Source organism: Ptychodera flava, chromosome 3, assembly GCF_041260155.1.
Source record: "Ptychodera flava strain L36383 chromosome 3, AS_Pfla_20210202, whole genome shotgun sequence".
NCBI classification, from domain to species: Eukaryota; Metazoa; Hemichordata; class Enteropneusta; family Ptychoderidae; genus Ptychodera; species Ptychodera flava.
The window spans coordinates 13,270,707-13,291,217 of NC_091930.1; the positions used below are offsets into that span (position 1 = coordinate 13,270,707).

Consider the following 20,511-nt stretch of genomic DNA (forward strand, 5'->3'; position numbering starts at 1 on the left):
AAAATGTCATTATGAGGGGAAACATCTCTTCTATGCAATGCAATGCAATAAAACTTTCCTACGGAATTTACCCCTTTACCCCTCCACACACATTGGTGCACTCCTTGTTTGCAGCAGGGAGGCTGGACCCACAAATAGGATAAAGGGGGCTACATGAATATGATTGTATTGCTGGAATATGAGGGGTACCAAGCCTTACCATGGATGTTCACTTGAGGGACTGAACCCTGGGTTACTTGAAAGAATAAAATTTTAATATCACAAAAATCTCTTTGCCTCATTATAGACTTTATTTCAGGATAATCACATGTCCATACCAATATCTTTGTTAATAGAAAAAAAAAAATCTCTTCTTTCCCAGAAATACTTCTATTAGATCACTTACTTATGCGTTATCATGTCTGGTGTCATGAAGACGTTGGTGGTGCTGTCGTTCGGCATAATGTTATTTTCCTTTATCATTCCATCACCATCCAGCATGTTTGGCGGATAGCTCTGACCCATAGCTGTGCCATCTATGGAAAAAAAGACATTTTAGAATTCTGTTACCGTAGGTCAAAGAGCCAAAATAGTGCCAGAGAAGTGCAGCTCACCTTATTCACATATTCATTAGCATTAACTCATACATCTGAAACTGGTTTCTATTACTTGCAAGTTTCACAGAATCCTTGCTTTTATCTTACTCAACCTAAAAGACTGTTTTTACAGGAATGAGAAAAGGAACAAACTCCTTAGAAAACCCATAATCAATGAACATGGTAGATGTACACCCTGATGTTTACGGCCTTTGAAAAGGATGAGGAGGGGAACCATCCAGGTCTTTCCTTTACAGTAGACTGCACATTGTTTACAGATATTCATACTCTCAAAGTTTTAAAGTACTTTCCTTATTTACTGCTTAAGCAGACTTATTTTGAGGTGTTTGACAAATGTTTTTACCGTCTTGTTGATGTGAAAATTAAAAAATTTTATTTTCCCAATAGAGTGAACACAGAGTACAGCAGTTATTTTGAACCTCAAATATTATAAATTTTGGTAATTTGTATCTCGGGTACGAAAGTTCACTCACTGACCCAACTGTTATTTGATTAAGACAGATAGTGGTTTAGTTTGGAGTAAAGTATACATCAGTTTTGACGCATCTAGTGTACTACCCATTTGTCTGTATTGTGCGACATAATTTGCAATGGTTAAATACTGCAATCAAACAAATTTGATAATTTTCACAATGAACTTGTGGCAAGTTTTTCAGTGTTATGCTTCTGTACATCAATATCGTGTCTGACCCTAATCAGTTTGTCATGCTGAAATTTCGAGTATTCTTTTTGTCAACACAGCTTGTATGTCTGTAGTGATCATTGTTTATTGTTTACAAATGAATTCTAGTCCGGACTTGAATACAATTTTCAACAATAACAATGGAGATTATACTCCTATAGTTGTGTTGATATGCTAAATACTTGGCATTAAATTACAGTTTAGGGATTCAATGCAGAAAGTGTAGGGAAACCACAAAACAAAAGTTTTGAAAAAATAGCCAAAGATACAGCTTATGGAGCTTTAATAACTTAAGCAATTCAAAACCAGGCACATATGGATGAACATCTCTAATTTGGAAACATTTTTTTGCATTGTTCAAATCTTGTGTAGTTACTGAAACATCACAGGTTGCTGGCTTACTTTTATGTTGGTACATATGAAACACAGGGCTCTGTCAAGCAAGGAAGTTTTCAAACAAACAGCAACAATGGATGCAAGGATATCAAACAGCAGAGTTGCATTCTGAATAATAGTACATACGATTGATAAAATAGGATAGAATAAGGAAGTTGCATTTTAATGAAATTCTTGAAGAGCTCAAAATAACATGACATGAAAATGATAAATATAATGACTGTTAAAGACATAATAAAACAACAGTAAAAACATTTACAAAACAGAAACATAAATATAATGTTTGGCTGTAGTGATCATGAAGCATTTAAAAATAGTTTGAAAGTTATCAGATATTTTGCCTAAATATAAATACACCCAAATGACTTTGATAAGCATGCATAGACTGATAGAACTAACTGTTTTGAAGGAAATTAGATATCGGATGGTTTGAAATAAGGGTGATACATAAAATAATTGGTTTGCGGTAAAAGAAGAAATTGAATAAGAAAGTGCAAAGAAAAACCTTATCAGTGCGGTAATTATGAAGATAGTCTGTTTATTGCATATGGCTTAGTATCTGAAAATTCTGTTAGTTGAATGAAATTGAGAAACAGAGAGAGCAGTTATAGGGACTCACTTGGATAGCAGCAAGCTTGAGAAGTCAATGTTTTGTAATGTGCTGCTATTCCCACAGTAAGGTCAAAAGTGCAAAAACAGACACATTGTTAGTAACATGTTACATTCTGTTACCACTTGTTACTTTGTAACATCACTTGTTATATACTGTGTTACTTTTTGTTACATTTTATTACCATTTGTAACATTGTATTACCACTTGTAACATTGTATTACCAACTTGTTACATTGTATTACCACTTGTTACATTGTATCAAGATGGTAAATACATTTTGTTTCTCCAGTGTTGTCAAATGTCTTTATTATAACAAAGAGTGCAAAAATGTCAGCAGTCACATCAGTGAATGAATGACATACACAGACATAAAGAACAAGATGACATCTTAAACAGGACAGTGTTATGAATGGGTTAGAGCAAGCATGCACACATTTAAGACACACACGGACATTGATATCCCTTCCAGGACGCCACAGGAATCATGAAAACTGCACTGCCACTTACCCGCATTTTGTTGCCAGCTCTGTTCCATCCATGTGGTATTGGTGTCTTGATTCATGGTACAGTTTCTACTAAAATAATGAGATGCATAGTCATCTTCAGTGCACTACTTCGGTATGCAAGTCAATAAAATTTCAGCTTCATTGCTAAATGAATTTTCTTAGAATATGTTTGAAAATGGTAAAGGTACACCTGTGAAAAACACAGACACTGGAAAGATAACATGACCAGTAATTGCTATGGGCTATGACCTATCTCTTTATAACAGGGACACTTGAAATTTTTTCTCAGTAAATTTTACGCTATTGAGAAACATTAAAATGTTTTGCAGAAACTTGGACTAATTGTTTGAAATTTCATTTCAGTCTGGATCACTGTTTTACTAGAAGAGGAATGGCGGTCTAACAGAATGATATTCTGGTATATGAATGAGAATTTACTGTTTTACCTTGTAGACATTGTTGATGTATCCCCTGCCTGTCTGTTTACATTGTCTGTAAGTAAGGTATTAAGACAGTAAATGAATGTGTCAACAATAGAGAGAATGAGTAAATAAACAAATGAACGAATGAATAGCAAGCAAGTCATCACAAGTGCGATCTGTTTCAAATAGCTGATGACTCCGCATTTCGTCACTGTACATTAACCCTCTGAGCGCCAAAGTTAATTTTTGTTGCCTTGATAAAATATAACTCAGACAATTTTTCCAGGTCTGAACATTTTGTTATGATTTTTCCCTGTATGATTTTTTTTAATTTTGACCAAAAACTGGAGTTTATAATGAGTACTTTCCACCTGGTCCAAAATTTTAAAAAGAATTGCAGAAAAATTCATATTCATAAAAATTGGTAAAATGTGTCACTATAGTTTTGGTGGGAAAAATTACAGCACTCAAAGGATTAAAGCCTGTTTTTGCCGACACTTCTCCACTCATGGTGCTTTTAACCACTGCCAAAGATGTTCTTTTCTGAAGGTAGACTGTGCCCGGACAGATATTTGGTCTCTCAAACTTTTACAATATATATTTGGTCTACCACTTGTGGGGGGCTCATTTTGAAGCACATGACATATATTAAGTTTTCACAAGCTTTCTTTTGTGAAACTAGAAAATTTCATTTTCCCCATAGAGTTAACACAGGGATGGCAGCCATTTTGAATTTAAAATGTCAGAAAATATTGGGTGCCTTGCTTATCCAGTATCAACTTTTGCTCCCTGACCCGATTTCTATTCTTTATTTTAAAATAGAATGATTTAAATTTTGAGTAAATGTTTAAGCCTTTAAATTTCAAGGGGTGCACTACCTAAGTTGTAACTTTTGAATTATTTTGCTCGGTTTGTAAAATATTACTTCTTGTTGTACGGCAAAAACCATGTCAAAATGCATTTATACAACTTAGCAACTCAGCCTATATGTGTGTTAATCCTTTGAGTGCTGTAATCTTTCCTACCAAACTTTCAGTGCAACATTTTTTCCAATTTTTATGAAATTTTTCTGTAATTCTCTTGAAAATTTTGGACTGAACGGACAGCATTTTCATAAACTCCAGTTTTTGGTCAAATTTTGGGGTAAATCTGAAAAAATGTTTGAACCTGAAAAAGAAATTGTCTGGGTTATATATTATAAAGATGACAAAAATTAGCTTTGGCACTCAAAGCGTTAAGGCCAATATTATTGTTTACAACTTAATTTAACTCGGCACAATTTTCATCAGCACTAAAATTCATTTGGCAGGGATGTTTTGCTCTAATACCAATCTGTATTGTTCAAAAGTGAAAAAATGCTTCAGAAAGTAATCTATGCATTCAATTTCAGATTATTTTCTGACTTACCTAGCTTGATGCTGTCGTACAGGAGGGGAGGTTTCAATTTTCTTCTCCTGTACAAGAAGTAGCAGAAGATCAAGAGAGCCAGCCATATGACACTGCCCACTGGACCGATGAACTTGGGATTTGTCACAATGCTTTTGATCTTGTCGCCCAGGCTTACTGAATGCGGCATGTTAGATACAATAGGATCTGAAAAGAATCATAATAAATAAACAAACACACATAAAATGAGACTGTAGCGACAATGGTGTGGAAATTGTGTTGAAAAAGATTTTGACTGAAAGCAAGTCTAAATTCATCTCCATGACTGACACACAAAACTGCTACAACGGACACCAACACAGTACATTCACCAGTATTTGGGGAATACATATTTCAAAGTGCGAAAATGACCAAGAGCAGAATACCCACCTAGCTGCACAAACTGCTTGCGACTAGGGGTTCCAAGCCCCGTTGCCGCGGTGAATGCCGCCACTTGGATGGCATACAGCATACCGGGGCTGAGGTCACCGAGTGTGATGGCCAACGTGGTGTTGTCCGTTGTCTTGTTGACATGGTTACCAGTACTGTTGTCAAGACACCAAACCTGGCAAACAAAAATTGATAAGTCCATGAATATGTCAGTGTGTTGATCTCTCAGATCTAGGAAAGTGCAAATTATGTATGTACAAAGACAGGAATATCAGTAAATCATAAGTTCCAAGTGGACAGACAGTGGACAGGCCAGAAAGTTTCACCAGAAACACACCGGTAGATCTTGCGGGGTATTTTCTTGTCCATTACTTTGATAAACAGATAATAACTCTGACCAAATTCTATATTGTGGGCAGTTTGATAACTGTGTATGCAAATATTAGACAGTCGTAAATATTTATGTAAATACATTACAAAGACACACCTGGTAGCCAATGATAATTCCATATTGAGGTTCTTTAGGGGGTGGTTTCCACTGTATTTTAATGGCTTCACTGCCGTTACTTTTAGCGGTCACATCCCTAGGGGCAGCTATCGGAGGTGCAGTGGGCATTTTCACTTTTTTGGCTCTGCTGGGGACACCTTCGTAATTGACTGTCGCTCCAACCCTGCCGTCTTCCTTGTATGGAAGCACAATGACGGAGTATTCCGTCAGTGGCCTCAGCCCGTCTACTGACAGGTGCCTCTTCTTTTTGTCGGACACCCTTTTGATGATGTTCTCGGAGCCCCTCTGTGTGGCTTGGCATTTCACTACAAAGCCATCAAACACACTATTCGGCTGTTGCTCGACCTACGGAAGACAAGAATAGTGGTTTCAGAACGTGGTTGGTTTGTGTGTACATAGGTATACTACACTCGCCGCTTTAACTATCTTCTGGTGTGAGCACAGCATCAATCGGGTATGATATGCCTCACTGACTGCAGCCCGGTATAGTGTCTATGCTGAGTATGTTTGCCAGGTACGTTTTGATATTTTGAAAATCAAGATTGATATGCTTATGTGCGAAATATGAGCTAAGCTGATGTCACCTGACTTCAGTCATATATGATAAATACACCAAACTATAAAGTGTAACATAATGTAATATCCCTTTAGGCACAGTCTAGAAATCCAACTTATGTCATATCAATACACTCAGGTCTAGAATACACCTGAGTAAAGAGATGTACATCATTTACAGATTTAGGGCCAAGGTCAGTGGTTCTACTCTGCGCAAAGTCTAACTCACCATCCAGTAGGCGGTAATTCTGAAGGGGCTGTCCACATCAACCTCTGTGACCGTCACGGCTACGCTGTTTAATTTTCTCTGGACTTCGATCGGTGCTTCCGGTATTGAAATGCCTCCACCTGATTCTTGAAAAGGAATAAATGTTCACATTATTGGATGAAATTTGGACAAATCATGGATGGGCTGTGTTTTTGCCTTCTAAAATGAAAGGCACACTAATAGGAAATCTTCAATTTCTTTGCAATTGCAACTCTGGCTCTTCACAATCTCTCCACAGAAAATAAATGACTGCCTATTTTCCACACCGAGTTTGCAATACAACATTTCTTTAAAACACTATGGTTAAAGAGCACCTGTGATTGTAATTTTCAAAATTCTTCACAAGACAGTAATGGTTAAAAACTCACTTCACCTATAACACACAAAAAGCTTCAATTTTCCGACAGTCATTCACACAGCTTTTTCAGGAGTTCACACTTTTGAAAAAAGTTTTGGAATTTTACCTAATTCATGTACGTGTACACTATTTGACCTCTTGACAGCCCAGCCCTTTTTCTTTGCTACCCTAATACACAGGCTTTATCTTCATGAGGTAGAACTACACGGCCTTTCACTTTGGATGTACAGTATTTCATGAGGAGTGCAAGTTACACAGATGTTTGTGACAAGACTTACACTACTGGACAAAGGGTTTGAAAATACTTTCTGTACCTTTCGTTGTCACTTCCTGTGAGACTGCACTGGGTAAGCTCACTCCGTGAGAGTTGACTGCTCGCACAAGGAAAATATAAGTAGTAGCTGGTCGCAACTGGCGTACGACGAAACTTTCTGCCCGTACATTCCTAGAAACAACAGTCCAACCTGTGATGCAAAGACATTAAACAGATTACATTATTTTACTGCAACATCTGAAGCAGTAAAACAACACAATTGTATTATCCTTTCATGTGAGAGAGAGAGAGAGAGAGAGAGAGAGAGAGGGCAGACAAAATCAGAGGTGGGGGATGTGATTGTTTTGACTTCAAAAAGACTTGTGTTTCGTATCTTAGCATATCAGAATTGCCATTGTAGTGTCATACATACGACCAAGAAAACTGTGTTTACTGACCTGAACCAACATCTCTGCTGTAATATTCCACGATGTAACGAATGACAGACGAGGCACCACTGTTGCCGTTCGGTCGCCACGTCAACCAGACGGACGTTCTGGTCACGTTCTGTATCTCTGGCTTGGATGGTTGTCCTGGAAACGTAGATGGCTCCGGTGTCCGATGAATGACCACCATAGTTGGCTCACTGAGGTCTGAAGATAGAAGCGGATGTTGTATTGGACGGTGAGTGAATCAGTGGAAGGCCCAATAGCTGTATCTTTTAGCATTATTTTTGTGATTTTACTTCCAAACCAAAACAACTTCGTGGGAATGTACTCATTGAGGGGTGTTTATACAAGTATAATAAACTGTCCACTGGGACTGCATGTGCAATTTTGAGCAAGATAAATAGTAAACGTTTGCCCAAACGTTAAATGGCGCCCTTGTGCAAATAAAGCAAAAACACTGTAAATCGTGCATATATGCATTGGAATCTTCACAGAAACAACAGAGTAGTACAATATAATGCATAGTGCTGAATTTTTTCCACAGGCACATCATATGCTTTGTTTTCTTTGCAATATTATCAGTTTTTAAAAATGGCTGGAAATCAAAATAACGGTTAAAATTTAAATTTACTTGTCCAAATTTCAGTCGTAAAAGACTATATCCTTTAAATTTTTCGAATTTAAAGAAAACCAGAGAAAATAGAAAGCCTTTTTCATGTCAACAAATTTCAAGAGTTACAGCTACAGGGGCTGGAAGCATTGAGTGATGCTACAGGATAAATACCCATGTACTCAGTGAAGCATTGAGTGCTGTAATGGGATAAACACCCATGTAAATCAGCTGATACCAAATTCATTCTTTATCACACATGGTCAAAATTATCATCTTTTCAGTCAAAAACCTATAGTTTTTTTTCAAGTTGGCACTTTTTTTGAGCATCAGTTACTACTCACCGACAACAGTGAGTCCAGCACTCCAGATTGTCTCCCCGCTCTCACTGGACGCGATGCAAGTGTAGAGCCCAGTGTCTGATAGACGCAGATCAGTGATCTGCAGGGTGCCTGGATCTGACAGCGATATTCTGAAAATAGCAAAGCAAAAAAGAAGTGTGGTTTAATGTGAACATTGGTACATTTATTATCACAATAATTACAGTCATATGATTGTGAAGCTGTCATGATCTTTATCATGATCACTTTTATCATCATCATCATCATCATCATCACAGTCACCACCACCATAACCATCTCCACCATCACCATTACTGTCGTAAAAATCCTGTACACAGTTCTTCATTTCCGGTATTCCACTGACATAGTGGGTATCCATTTCCACTCACCTTGGATTACTTGATGAGATGAGCGAGTTGTCCTTCTGCCACCTTACGGTAGGTGGTGGATTTCCGGCAGCGACACACGGCAACATGGCCACACTGCTGACGGCTAACGTCTGATTGGACGGTCCTTGCCGTATGATTGGCGGCGGTCGGTCTGTCATGACTGCATAGATTAAAAACAAACACTTGCGTTTTAAACTCAACACCAATGGAGCTGAATTCATTGAACAGTTGCGGTTAAAAAATCTCTAAGATACTAGAAATAGAATCATGTATTGCAATTTGTGAAGGGTAAAGTGATAACAGAAAGCAAAGACTGGTCTTGTCGTTTGACAGAAGTAATGCTATACATGATTGTGGTTTTTCCTTTATTCTCTCTCACACCTAGGTAATCACTGTAATAATTATTGTTTTCACAGACTGCAAGGCTTGTTTCTCTTCCTCTGAAGCAATTCTGAAGTATGAAAGGAAGACAACTACACATGGAGAGTCTATAAACTCAAGTCACAGTATATCGCGTATTCTGTAAGTTGGGAAGTTGGCTGTTTGTTTAGGAAAACTATGGTATGGATTTTGTTGGACACACCTATGACTGATGAAGTAAGAGTTGACATTGTCTTGAAAAATGAAAATCAGACAGGAATTTAATTTTTTAGCATAAATACGAAGAATATGATTCAAGCTTTGACGTAATGTTGCTTTTGTCTTCTTTTATTTGATGACTTTGGAGTGTACCATCATGCTTTTCATGATACCGAATGCAAAATTAGCAATTTCTAACCTATGACGGTGAGTTTAGCTTTGACTTCCACCGTCCCAGCAACACTGAGAGCTGAACAGGTGTAGAACCCCTCGTCTTCTCTCTGTACATCTGTTATCTGAAGCTGCCCTTCCTGTGTGACGGCAAAACGGCCGGCAACCTGGCCGCTAAATAGAAGATCCTGCAAGAAGGGAAGAAAAGAAAAGAAATTGCGTTTCCGTTAAAAATGTAATGTGGCAAGATAACAAAAGTATTTACACGAACCACAAAGGACATCTTTTTACACATTCATTTTAGCAACTGACTATCACATCAGCTTGCTTATATCTCTTGTGGCAAATTCTTTCCATAAAATACACTTCTTATTCAAATAGTAAAATCATGTTGAAATAACAATGTGTGAACATACTGTGTATATGAGTGTCATGTCCAATGTTGTTGACAAATGAATTCAGTGTAGATTCATTTCTCAATAGTAATAATTTACGCAATGCATTGTATTCACAAGGCTAATAACTTGTATTTCAACATACGGAGGAAAAATAAAGTGTACTTATTTCACTAAAAAGAAAACCGTGAATAATATTAAAATTTGCAGTATGCATCCCTAGTATTGCAGTTTTTCATTGACATGCTACTATGCACACAAGAGTGACAGTGCCTTTCACCGTATTACATGTAGATATCCCACAAATGAACGATGTTATATTCTGACAGTGTAACTGACCTGGTCACCGTCTCTTTGCCAGAATATTGCTGGTTTGGGGCTCCCTGATGCTCTGCAGTCAAACGTAGCTATTCTGTTGACTGCGACAACTCTGTCCCTCGGCACAACGGAAAAAGCAGGTTCAGCTGAAGAGTTAGAAATATTTAATTTCAGTAACATTAACATATACACACTTACAGCGTGAAATCATTGCTATTGCTGACATGATACTCTTGAACAGAGGATATGTTAGTAATTCAAAATCTGAGAAAACTTGTGCTGAGACAGTCGTGGTTGAATTGGTAAAAACAAAAGACCTACAGGAAAGTGACCTCATGAGGGCGCTGATCAAAGAAATGGCATAGAAGAGGGACAGAAAATGTTAAATATGTTAAAATATGTTAAAGAAATCTGGCAGAAATGTATTTCTTTCTTTGTCAGAAACCACAACTTTGATAATAATATCAATATCAAAAGATTAGCAATTGCAGGAATCGAAATGATAATAATGCAACATCTGACATTATTTACTGTATTACTTCCTTTGTAAAATATACAGTTTGGAATATTCGAATTCGGTTACTCTTGATGGGATTAAAGTTTCCCTTCAATCCTATGTCATGCAATTGAAATGTCATCTCTCCTCATGGATGAATACATTGTATTTCATTTATAAGATGATGAACAAAACTGAGGATTTTATCACAAAGTTTTCAAGCCTTGTAAGACTGGAAGGAGAAGAATGCATCCTGAATGCATTCATATGATGATCTTTGTAATCAAACAGCTAATTATTTGTTTTTTCACACAAGACGCATTGTAATTTTAACGCATTCACAGTTATGTAGATTTGTTTTATTTGAGACTATGTTGAAATAAATTATCTTTTTCAAAAAAAAAAAAAAAAAGGGTCAGGTTCAAAAAAAAAAAAAAAAAAAAAAAAAAAAAAAAAAAAAAGAGGGAAAGGGTGAAAAAAAAAAAAAAGAAAAAAAAAAAAAGAGGGACAGGCTCATTATTGGTTGAAATGGTAATCAAATGATTAAGATTAATAGGACGACAAAAACAGTTCTGTCTGAAATAAGAAAATTAACAGTTCTGTCTGAAGTAAGAAAATTAACTTGAAGGGAATGTACCAAATTGCAAAGAAAATATTTCAAAATAAAAGTTTCCATTTACAGAAATAGAGGTCTCCCACACGCAGTACAAACACTTTTACTGTTGATAAAATAACAATTTTACTCCTTGAAGTTGAGGACTCAGGTACAATATTTGTATTATTTTGTGTGATGATGGAGAAAATAACCACACATCAAGTAGCATATACAATTCATGGTAGCAAGAATGCCATCCCAATATATCACAAACTTTAATAGAAGTTCAATCTTACCATGAATACTAAGTTTGGCTTCAGTGTGACTTGCCCCTACGCTGTTTTCACCAGTACAGATATAGGAACCTTCATCCAAGACAGTGACGTGTCTCAGTTTCAGAGTGTTGTCATCTAAAATTTGGTATCTTGGGCAGAAAAGAAGTCACAAAAGATATCAGTATATTAAAAGAATAACTCCTCTCCTACAATACTGACTAGAAAGAACTGATTTTTTCCTGAAACAATCTGATCATGATACTATGGTTCACTTGGCATAGCGATAGTATGTGCCCTTATTTTTGCAAAATTGCAATTTTTCCCATGTTACACAACTCATGACAGAAGGCTGCTGAGGGAACCAAGAACAATCTAGATTCAGTTTACTTTCATGGACTAGCAATACTTACAAGAAGACAGTTAGCCGATGCACTTCTCTTCATTATTTACACCTTTCACAGCACTGACAGATAAAGGAGTACAACATGAATTTCACAGCAAAGAAATATTTTCATATTTCCCCAATCTTTTTGAGAGATTGTAATGACTTAATTTAACAGCTCCACTGTGGAATGTTCTACATTATGACTGCTGTGAATTGTGAAAACGCAATCAATATCTTACCTTCCGGCAGGCAGTTCACCATCTTTCTTACTCCAAGTCACCGTGGGTACCGGATCACCGGCCGCTGTGCAGTAAAACTCAATATTATCGTTGACCACCGCTGTTATGTCTTGAGGTGATACAATGAATGTTGGTTTCTCTGAAGTGAGAATGGGGTCAAATGTCACAGGTTAGTCAACCATTGTTTTCTTATGTATTCTTTTTTCTTTCACAGCTACAGGAATCATATTCAATTATACCCTAGTGTGAAAAAATCTATGTATTTTCAGCATAACCTGAAGTATTCAGACAAATTCCTGTTTTAAACGACATGTTATTGTTGCCACTGGTGTGTACATCCTTCAGAATGTGACCACATGGTTTCATATAATGACACATGCACTTTTTGTCATTCTTGGACAAAATACTTTAAATGATTTTTTGAAAACTTCGGTAAAATATGTACGTTTTGCATATCAATTATTTTATTGTGTAGATGGAATAGACCTATTATATTAACTTTGTAACAGGTAGTACTGGGTCACACTTGATAGATGTTGCTATGGTAATATGGTAATCGATGTTAGCAGCCATGATGGGTTTGCTTGTTTCTTACCTCTAACAGTCAGTGTTGCTTCTCTGCTTCTCTTTTCTCCAACCACATTGCTACCGATGCACACATACTGGCCAGCATCTTCACGTCTCACCTACAGGTACATGTACATAAATAACATTTGTTGACTTGCTATACCAACATAGGCAGACTATATTTCACAACTTTATCTTCCGCGCATCTTTCCTGATCATAAATATCATCCAGGACAAAAAAATTTCAAGCTTCAATCGCTGAACAAAACTGGGTAATTGTTCTGATGCAAAGAATGTACATTTTTACGCTAAACACATTGCACTTCAAATGATTAAACTTAAAATTACAGACATGTCTGTATGCTCTATTGAAAAGATGAAAAGTGCATGAAACTTCAAAAGCTAAAACTTCCGATTTTTTTTCATAAGATTTGCTCTGTATGTTGGATAGTTTGTTATGCTCCTAAAAATTCTGTTGAAATTCCTAGTATTCTACTTGTCAGCACAGTCTGTATGCCTGTAGGTATAAATATTCAGTGATATCGTTTACAACTGAATTTAACCCTTTGAGCACCAAAGTCAATTTTTTGTCACCGTTACAAAATATACCACTGTACAGTAAAATTTTTTCAGATTTTTTCCAAAATTTTGAAAAAAAACTGTAGTTAATTAAATGTGATGTCCATTTGCTCCAAAACTATCATATTAATCAAAGAAAAATTCATAAAATTTGGTAAAATGTTGCACTAAAATTTTGGTGGGAAAAATTACAGCACTCAAAGGGTTAAATACAGATTTCAATTCATTTCTCAATGAAAAATAACATCTGATATTGTACTGAATATGCTCAGCTGGCAAGGCTTAATTCACAGGGTAAAGAAGAGAGAGGTACTGGTTTTCTGGGGAAAAATGGATAAATAAAAATATTATCAAAAGGAAGAGCCTGTTTTCTTTGTGAATGATATTTGAGATATAAATAACAAGTCATCGTTGATGACCCAGTCCCCGCTTGCTAATGGGTACTTTGATTACAGGTTCTGTGATAAAAATACTTTGATACAGATGGCACTCAATGGCCAAGAATGAGTTCCATGGTGATGAAAAACATAAAACCAATGTAGGCCACTATCCTAAAGGTCATTAAATGAGTCAACTGGGAATTAGTTGACAGGATGTTGCAAAACATTTTTTCATTCTATCCTAACACTAATAGATAACCGGTACCATATTTCATAAAGTTTAATGTAGTATTTACAACACTATGAGATCAACATCTGTATCAAGTTTCATCAAATTTGACGTTGTATTTGTGGATATATCACTCTAATTAGGAAAGTTCATTACATATGCAATTAAAATTAATTAAAATGACACTGATAAATGTCTTTTTCACTGTTAAAGCAATGTGAGCTTAACATCTGTACAAAGTTTCATGAAATTTGATGCAGTATTTCTGACATATCAACCTAATTATGAAACTTCAATAATTGACATGATACTGCTACATGACGTGAAACAACTGACGAGCATGTATGAAATAGGTCAATGTCCTTGTACCAACTTTGAATGATACTGGTGGAAATACCGGTATGTCTGAGTTATGGCTCAGTACATGAGAAAATCGTAACAAATTTGCCGCCACGCAGCGATATTTGATCTTACTGTTTAAAAAATCAACACGTATATGTATTACATAAGTCAATGTCCAGGTACAAACTTTGAATAAAATCAGTTGAGACTTGCTAGAGTTATGGCTCTCGACATGAAAAAAAACCATAACAAAATTGCTACCATGTGGCCATATCAGACCATATCGAGAAACAAATCAATGTACTTATGTATACTATAAGTCAATGTCCTTGTACCAACTTTGAATAAATTTGCTTGATACATGTCTGAGTTATTGTTCAGGACATGGAAAGTCGTAAAAAAAATGGCCACAAGGCGGCCATATTGGATCGTATCACAAAACAATTCAATGTGCATAAGTATAACATAGGTCAATGTCCTTGTACCAACTTTGAATAAAATCAGTTGAGATATGCCTGAATTATGGCTTTGTACACGAAAAAATCATAACAAAATGGCCGCCTGGCGGCCATATTGGATCATATCACAAAACAAATCCACATGCATATATATGACATTGGTCAATGTCCTTGTACCAACTTTGAATAAAATCTGTTGAAACATGTCTGAGTTATGGCGCTGTACATGAAAAAATCGTAATAAAATGGCCGCCTGGTGGCCATATTGGATCGTATCACAAAACAAATCGACATGCATATATATGACATAGGTCAATGTCCTTGTACCAAGTTTGAATAAAATCGGTTGAGATATGCCTGAGTTATGGCACTGTACATGAAAAAATCGAAACAAAATGGCCGCCTGGCGGCCATATTGGATCGTATCACAAAACAAATCAATGTGCATATGTATGACATTGGTCATTGTCCTTGTACCAACTTTGAATAAAATCGGCTGAAACATGCCTGAGTTATGGCTCTGTACATGAAAAAATCGTAATAAAATGGCCGCCTGGCGGCCATATTGGATCATATCACAAAACAAATTGACATGCATATCTATGACATTGGTCAATGTCCTTGTACCAACTTTGAATAAAATCGATTAAAACATGTCTGAGTTATGGCTCCGTACATGAAAAAATTGTAATAAAATGGCCGCCTGGCGGCCATATTGGATCGTATCGCAAAATAAATCGATGTGCATCTGTAGGTCATAGTGCTATGCCTTTGTGCCAAGTTTGAACAAAATTGGTTTGGCAGTGTCTGAGAAACTGTTGATGACGGACGGACGGACGGACGGACGACGGACACACGGACGGGACCCAATCTATAAGTCCCCGCCGGACTTCGTCCGCGGGGACTAATGAGGAAATCCATCACAAAATAGTAACAGACATTACCCATTCATAAAAATTATCTACCTGTGCAAACATTAGGTGTCCTTCGAGCGATACTTGAATTCTGTCACTTGGTTCGATCAGGTTGCCATCTTTTTCCCATGATGCCGTGGGTTCCGGATACCCCCTCGGCGGGAGGCAGTTCAACATTGCAGAATCTCCAGTTGCCGCGACAACATCCGTGGGCTCTTCTCGAAACTCTTCTTTCAAAACTGCAGAGAAAAAAAGGCAAACAGAAAATTTGTCAACAAAGAATTCTCAATGAATTGAACTGCAAGTAGATTCTTGTTATTTCACAGGTTGTGATTTTGCAAAATGTGGTAATTTTTTCAAACATTTTTTTGACCTTTGACATTGTCACCCATGATTGACCTTTGGTTTCATTTTGCTGCAGTCTTCAAAATTCCATTTTGTGATGTTGCAGTGATATTCCTGTTGGGCAAATTATTTTCAGGGAGGAGGGACAAAGAGGTCACTCAATTTAACAAAATATCGTACGCCTGGCTCAGGGATTACACAGTATAACGTGTACTGAGGTGTGTCAGATTTGTAGGAAATTCCGTAATGCTGGTTTCTAGGCCGATATGTAACCGATTTGAAAAGAAGATTCTAGATAAGTATTATTACAGCTATTATCATATCATTTTTACAACAATGGCCTGAGCAGATTGGTATGTCACAGATTCGCATGAGATTCCATATTAATAATTATCATACTTGTTCCTAGCTAGGTATGTCACAGATTTACATAAAGATATTGTATCTAATTATTAAGATGCACGTTCCCTGATAGAGTTTACACAGTTAAAGGGGCAGTGTTCAATCCCTGGTTCTCGCATTACTGGTTGCTGATATTGATGGTTTAGGTGATTTTAGTCCTTTGCTCTCCTTTAAAATTTGTGTTGTTTATACATTTTGCTTGAAGATAAAGCTCATGACAAACCCGCCCCTTTGAGTACAAATCTAGCTCTGTTTGAAGCTAAGCTGTTCATGTTGGTGTGGTGTCTGGGCCTAGCATCATTGCCAAACTAATGCCTTGATAATCTCTACGGACAAAGCCACCAAATTAAGAAACGCCGGATAAAATTTGTAAACGCCGGCAGCTACAAAGGAGCAAATCACCCGTGAAATAATCAACCCCCATCGCAGACCAGCCAAGGTCTTTTTGGAGGAGGGGGGGGGGAACTGTGAGGTCTTCTGCGTGACACCTATCTTCTGGGAGACTTCATTAACGGGAAAATTGGTTTCAATTTCAACCCCCTCAGGGCGATTTTTTTTGGCTATTAGTCGACAGACCAATCCACCTCGATGATTTCACGACAATTCAGTCTGTCCTGTTGTTATTTAGTAGTCTTGGCGATTATCAGATCAAAAATCACAGATAATATTCATTTTCCTTGGAATTTGCCCAGGAAACGAGACGATCCAGAGACTTCTCTACAATCCAACTTTCCGACAGGCAGACAAAACAAAGTATTTCCTTTGTCCTTCCTATCTGAAAAGGACTGCATTCGACTATAATACCGATTCCCATTCAACTGCGCGCCAATCACGACTACGACCTGATCTATGTATTCCAGTTTTGAATTTCATCAAAATGATAAACCTCCGCCGTTATCAGGCTGGGTATCGCTTACACAGATATTAACGGCATGCATCGGGTTGGTTTAAATACGATACTGAATTCACGAGACATTAACCGCAATTTGATCAGATCCATTAAGACTGGTCACAATTGACTTGCAATGGGGGAGTTAATTGGTACCGTGGCTTTCTGCAGATAAATTGCTTTCAAAATGAAATTAAATCAATATTTTTTGTTGATTCAGTTAAGCTTTCAAACGACCAGACTATAGCAATGGTGTATGTTCCAGGACATTCTAAGCAATGCATTCTAGTAAATTAAGTCTGTGAGACCATGCTATGCCCCCTGCTTGCATATACAGGTGCTGACAGACATTCGGAACCAAAATACCAGAAAATTTTTGACAGGGAACTTGTAGTCTGCCATCTTGGGTGACGGCCATCTTGACTGTTTGTCTCCTGGGAGCCTCAGATGAAATTCAACATGGCTGAACACAATCAAGGCTTGGCGCCATCGTTTTTATTGGACTTCACTCAACCTTACATAGCCGAGTTCCTGCTCCCCTGAGAGACGGTCTTGTTTTCTCTCTTTTTTTCCCCCATTTTTTAACTCAAATAGGTGTTCATTTTTTAACTCTAATTGCTGCGGTGTTGCATTACAAAGTTACTTTTTTTCCTGCATATTCCAACTCTCTTCCTCTCTCCCTCTCTTTCACCCCCTTCCACCCTCCCTGAAACCAGTGAACTGCATCGTGTTTGCATTTTTGGCTACACCTGAACCGTGCAGTCGACACTGAACCGTGCAGTCCGATACAGCATTTGCAGGGGGGGAGTTTAGATTACGTTTCCACCTTTGAGTGGGGCAATACCTACGGTCGGTATCAGCAGCCAACCAAGGCCAGTGCAGGCTGTTTGTGTCTCCGGCTTCAAGTGGGGCATGCCTCCAATCTTGTTAATGACTGTTGGTTAGGTGGCTATTAACTCAAGTTCCGCGTTTCTCCCAACCTTGTCTACTTCACCCAAATACAGACCTGTTCTATACATGGTACATGTGCCCCCCCCCTCTTATAATATTCACAATGTATTTCACATCTTATACCAAATATCTGACTTTTGTTCATGAATGTACAATTCCCCACTATTAGTGAATGCAGTCTCTGGCATGCATTAAGTTGCATACTAGATATTCGTCTATTCCAGACAGATGTCCCAGTAATAATTTTAATCTTCCTGACAATATCATCGTTTCGATGTTCTGTCACATAAACACAGTTGAATACATTACATCAAGACTGAATGTCTCTATACCATCAGCAGAAAATCTTTACAATCTCCAAGATGAAAATAAATTTTTTTTTTACCTTTCTGGTTTGTGGCATGGCGATATAGTTCAGAAACTTGTTGATGTAAAGTCAAGTTTTGTGTCAAGATAAGATGGTGGTTTCATGGCTGCTTTTTTTTACAAGTTTCACTCAAAAGGGCATGATTGTAATGCAGCAATATATCACATGCTTTTTACAAAATATTAAAAGCACTTGGAAGTACATTAAGGGTGAAATTACGACAGCACTGACACTTTGAACAGCGAACACTTTGACAAACAGAGAACTTCAAGAGGGTTTAGGGTTAAAGGGAGAACTGCTAACGATGAAAAATGTCACGAAGGAAAGTGCGGAATTCACAGATCACTTAAACAAGAAGCCACATTAGAGTGCGCATAAAAGAATATTTCTGTCGATTACTCAATATCCCCAGCGCACTACTTCAAACTACAGTCACGTCAACCTCAGATATTGAAGTCACGGTTTTGTCAGCGCGTCACTTCACTGACATTTAATAGCAAATTCAAAACTGGTGTCTTCGCAACACTGGTGAATCATGAATCACCGACTTAATAACCGGCCAAGTCGACCGTAAACGAGAGATTCCCGACAAATACTTTCTTGAAATGTATCATCCTATCTTATGTAGCCCACACAGGGAGTGTGACAGCTCCACAATCCCGAGTCGCTGAGCACCCATCATTTCAGCTATGCATCAGGAATTTTATGGAACAGCTTCTGTGTTTAAGGACAAATCACACGGCCGATGATGATGGGGATGGTTGTCACTCATAGTGGACGCTCACAAAGAAACCTGCTGTCACTGACATGTGAAATAAATTTTCAGATAAATTTTGGTTCAATTTGTAGCGGTGTAACAGTTCCATTGGCCGAATCTGCCACACACCTGATGAGAATAGTATTATTCTCACAGCCAGTTTTTGTCATAATTGACTGACTGACTGAAAAAATGGCAGATGACTAAGTGATGATACAATATATTTCATAAGAGTCTGGGAAAATCACATGCATTTGTCAGCAATAGAGAATGGATGTCACATGTGCTGAATGCTGCAATCTGATTGGCTGGAAGTTGCACTCAGTGTAAGTTACAGACAGTTCCGTCATCAGTTTCAGTCACTGAGTGATCACATGCGTCCATAACACCCCCCCCCCCCCCCCATTTTTTGCTAAGACAGACTATGACAAGCAGTGAGTGGAAACAGTCACATTTCTACATCAACATATTGTGACGAGCATGAAATTTCTATTAAATGAGGCACTTCCGATGTGAGACTGACCGAAACATTTTTGCGCCCATTCCAGATTGTCCACTAGACACACGTGCTAGTAAAATCAAATAAACAAGTGAAAATACCACATTTAACTATCTGACAATTCTCGGTAACTGTTTCAAATTCATTTAACAGCTGACATGTTTACAGTGCCGCTACGGAAACTGCTGTGGAAGATTCACGGTAATTACAGGATGTTGAAGCACTTCTTGAACATGTCAATGGCAATGACCGTGATGGACTCACATCTGGAAACCAAAACAATGTCTGTTCCTTGACACGTGCTAGAGAGGACCCTGAGAACGCATCTTCCAAATATAACTGTTCTCTGATTTATAGCTTGGTTGCCCCACTTTAAGCCTAAGACCGAGTCATCATTTCAGTAACGTTTGAGGATGTAGGGCGTGTATGAAATAGCAGCCAGGTCCTAGGCTAACTCATTCTGAATTCTGTAAAGCCATTTTTCATCATCTTGTTTTAGTGAATAATGATATAAGATTATTAACACGCATAATGTACTCATTTTGAATTTCCAAGTGTTGGGTATTCACACCATTATAACCCCCTTCTTGTAAGTGTAAACAGGTCCAGAATCACCAT

General features: G+C 37.6%; 1 protein-coding gene across 18 annotated transcripts in view; it reads right to left on the reverse strand.

Annotated features, from left to right (window-relative positions):
* LOC139129591 (roundabout homolog 1-like) overlaps positions 1-20,511 on the reverse strand; it is a 364,964-nt gene that overhangs the window by 9,593 nt on the left and 334,860 nt on the right. For 7 of the 18 annotated variants that reach the window (XM_070695246.1, XM_070695248.1, XM_070695247.1 and 4 more), the window contains 18 exons: positions 15,735-15,922; positions 12,810-12,900; positions 12,215-12,353; positions 11,612-11,739; positions 10,246-10,370; positions 9,540-9,699; positions 8,762-8,921; positions 8,376-8,503; positions 7,431-7,625; positions 7,034-7,183; positions 6,323-6,447; positions 5,518-5,883; positions 5,031-5,205; positions 4,623-4,808; positions 3,240-3,285; positions 2,795-2,862; positions 2,294-2,338; positions 386-515 (listed from right to left, as the gene is read on the reverse strand). In XM_070695246.1, the coding sequence (XP_070551347.1) occupies positions 386-515; positions 2,294-2,338; positions 2,795-2,862; positions 3,240-3,285; positions 4,623-4,808; positions 5,031-5,205; positions 5,518-5,883; positions 6,323-6,447; positions 7,034-7,183; positions 7,431-7,625; positions 8,376-8,503; positions 8,762-8,921; positions 9,540-9,699; positions 10,246-10,370; positions 11,612-11,739; positions 12,215-12,353; positions 12,810-12,900; positions 15,735-15,922 (2,605 nt within the window). The remainder of the gene's footprint in view (positions 1-385; positions 516-2,293; positions 2,339-2,794; positions 2,863-3,239; positions 3,286-4,622; positions 4,809-5,030; positions 5,206-5,517; positions 5,884-6,322; positions 6,448-7,033; positions 7,184-7,430; positions 7,626-8,375; positions 8,504-8,761; positions 8,922-9,539; positions 9,700-10,245; positions 10,371-11,611; positions 11,740-12,214; positions 12,354-12,809; positions 12,901-15,734; positions 15,923-20,511) is intronic. The other 11 variants (XM_070695244.1, XM_070695242.1, XM_070695251.1 and 8 more) reach the window with 5 other exon arrangements.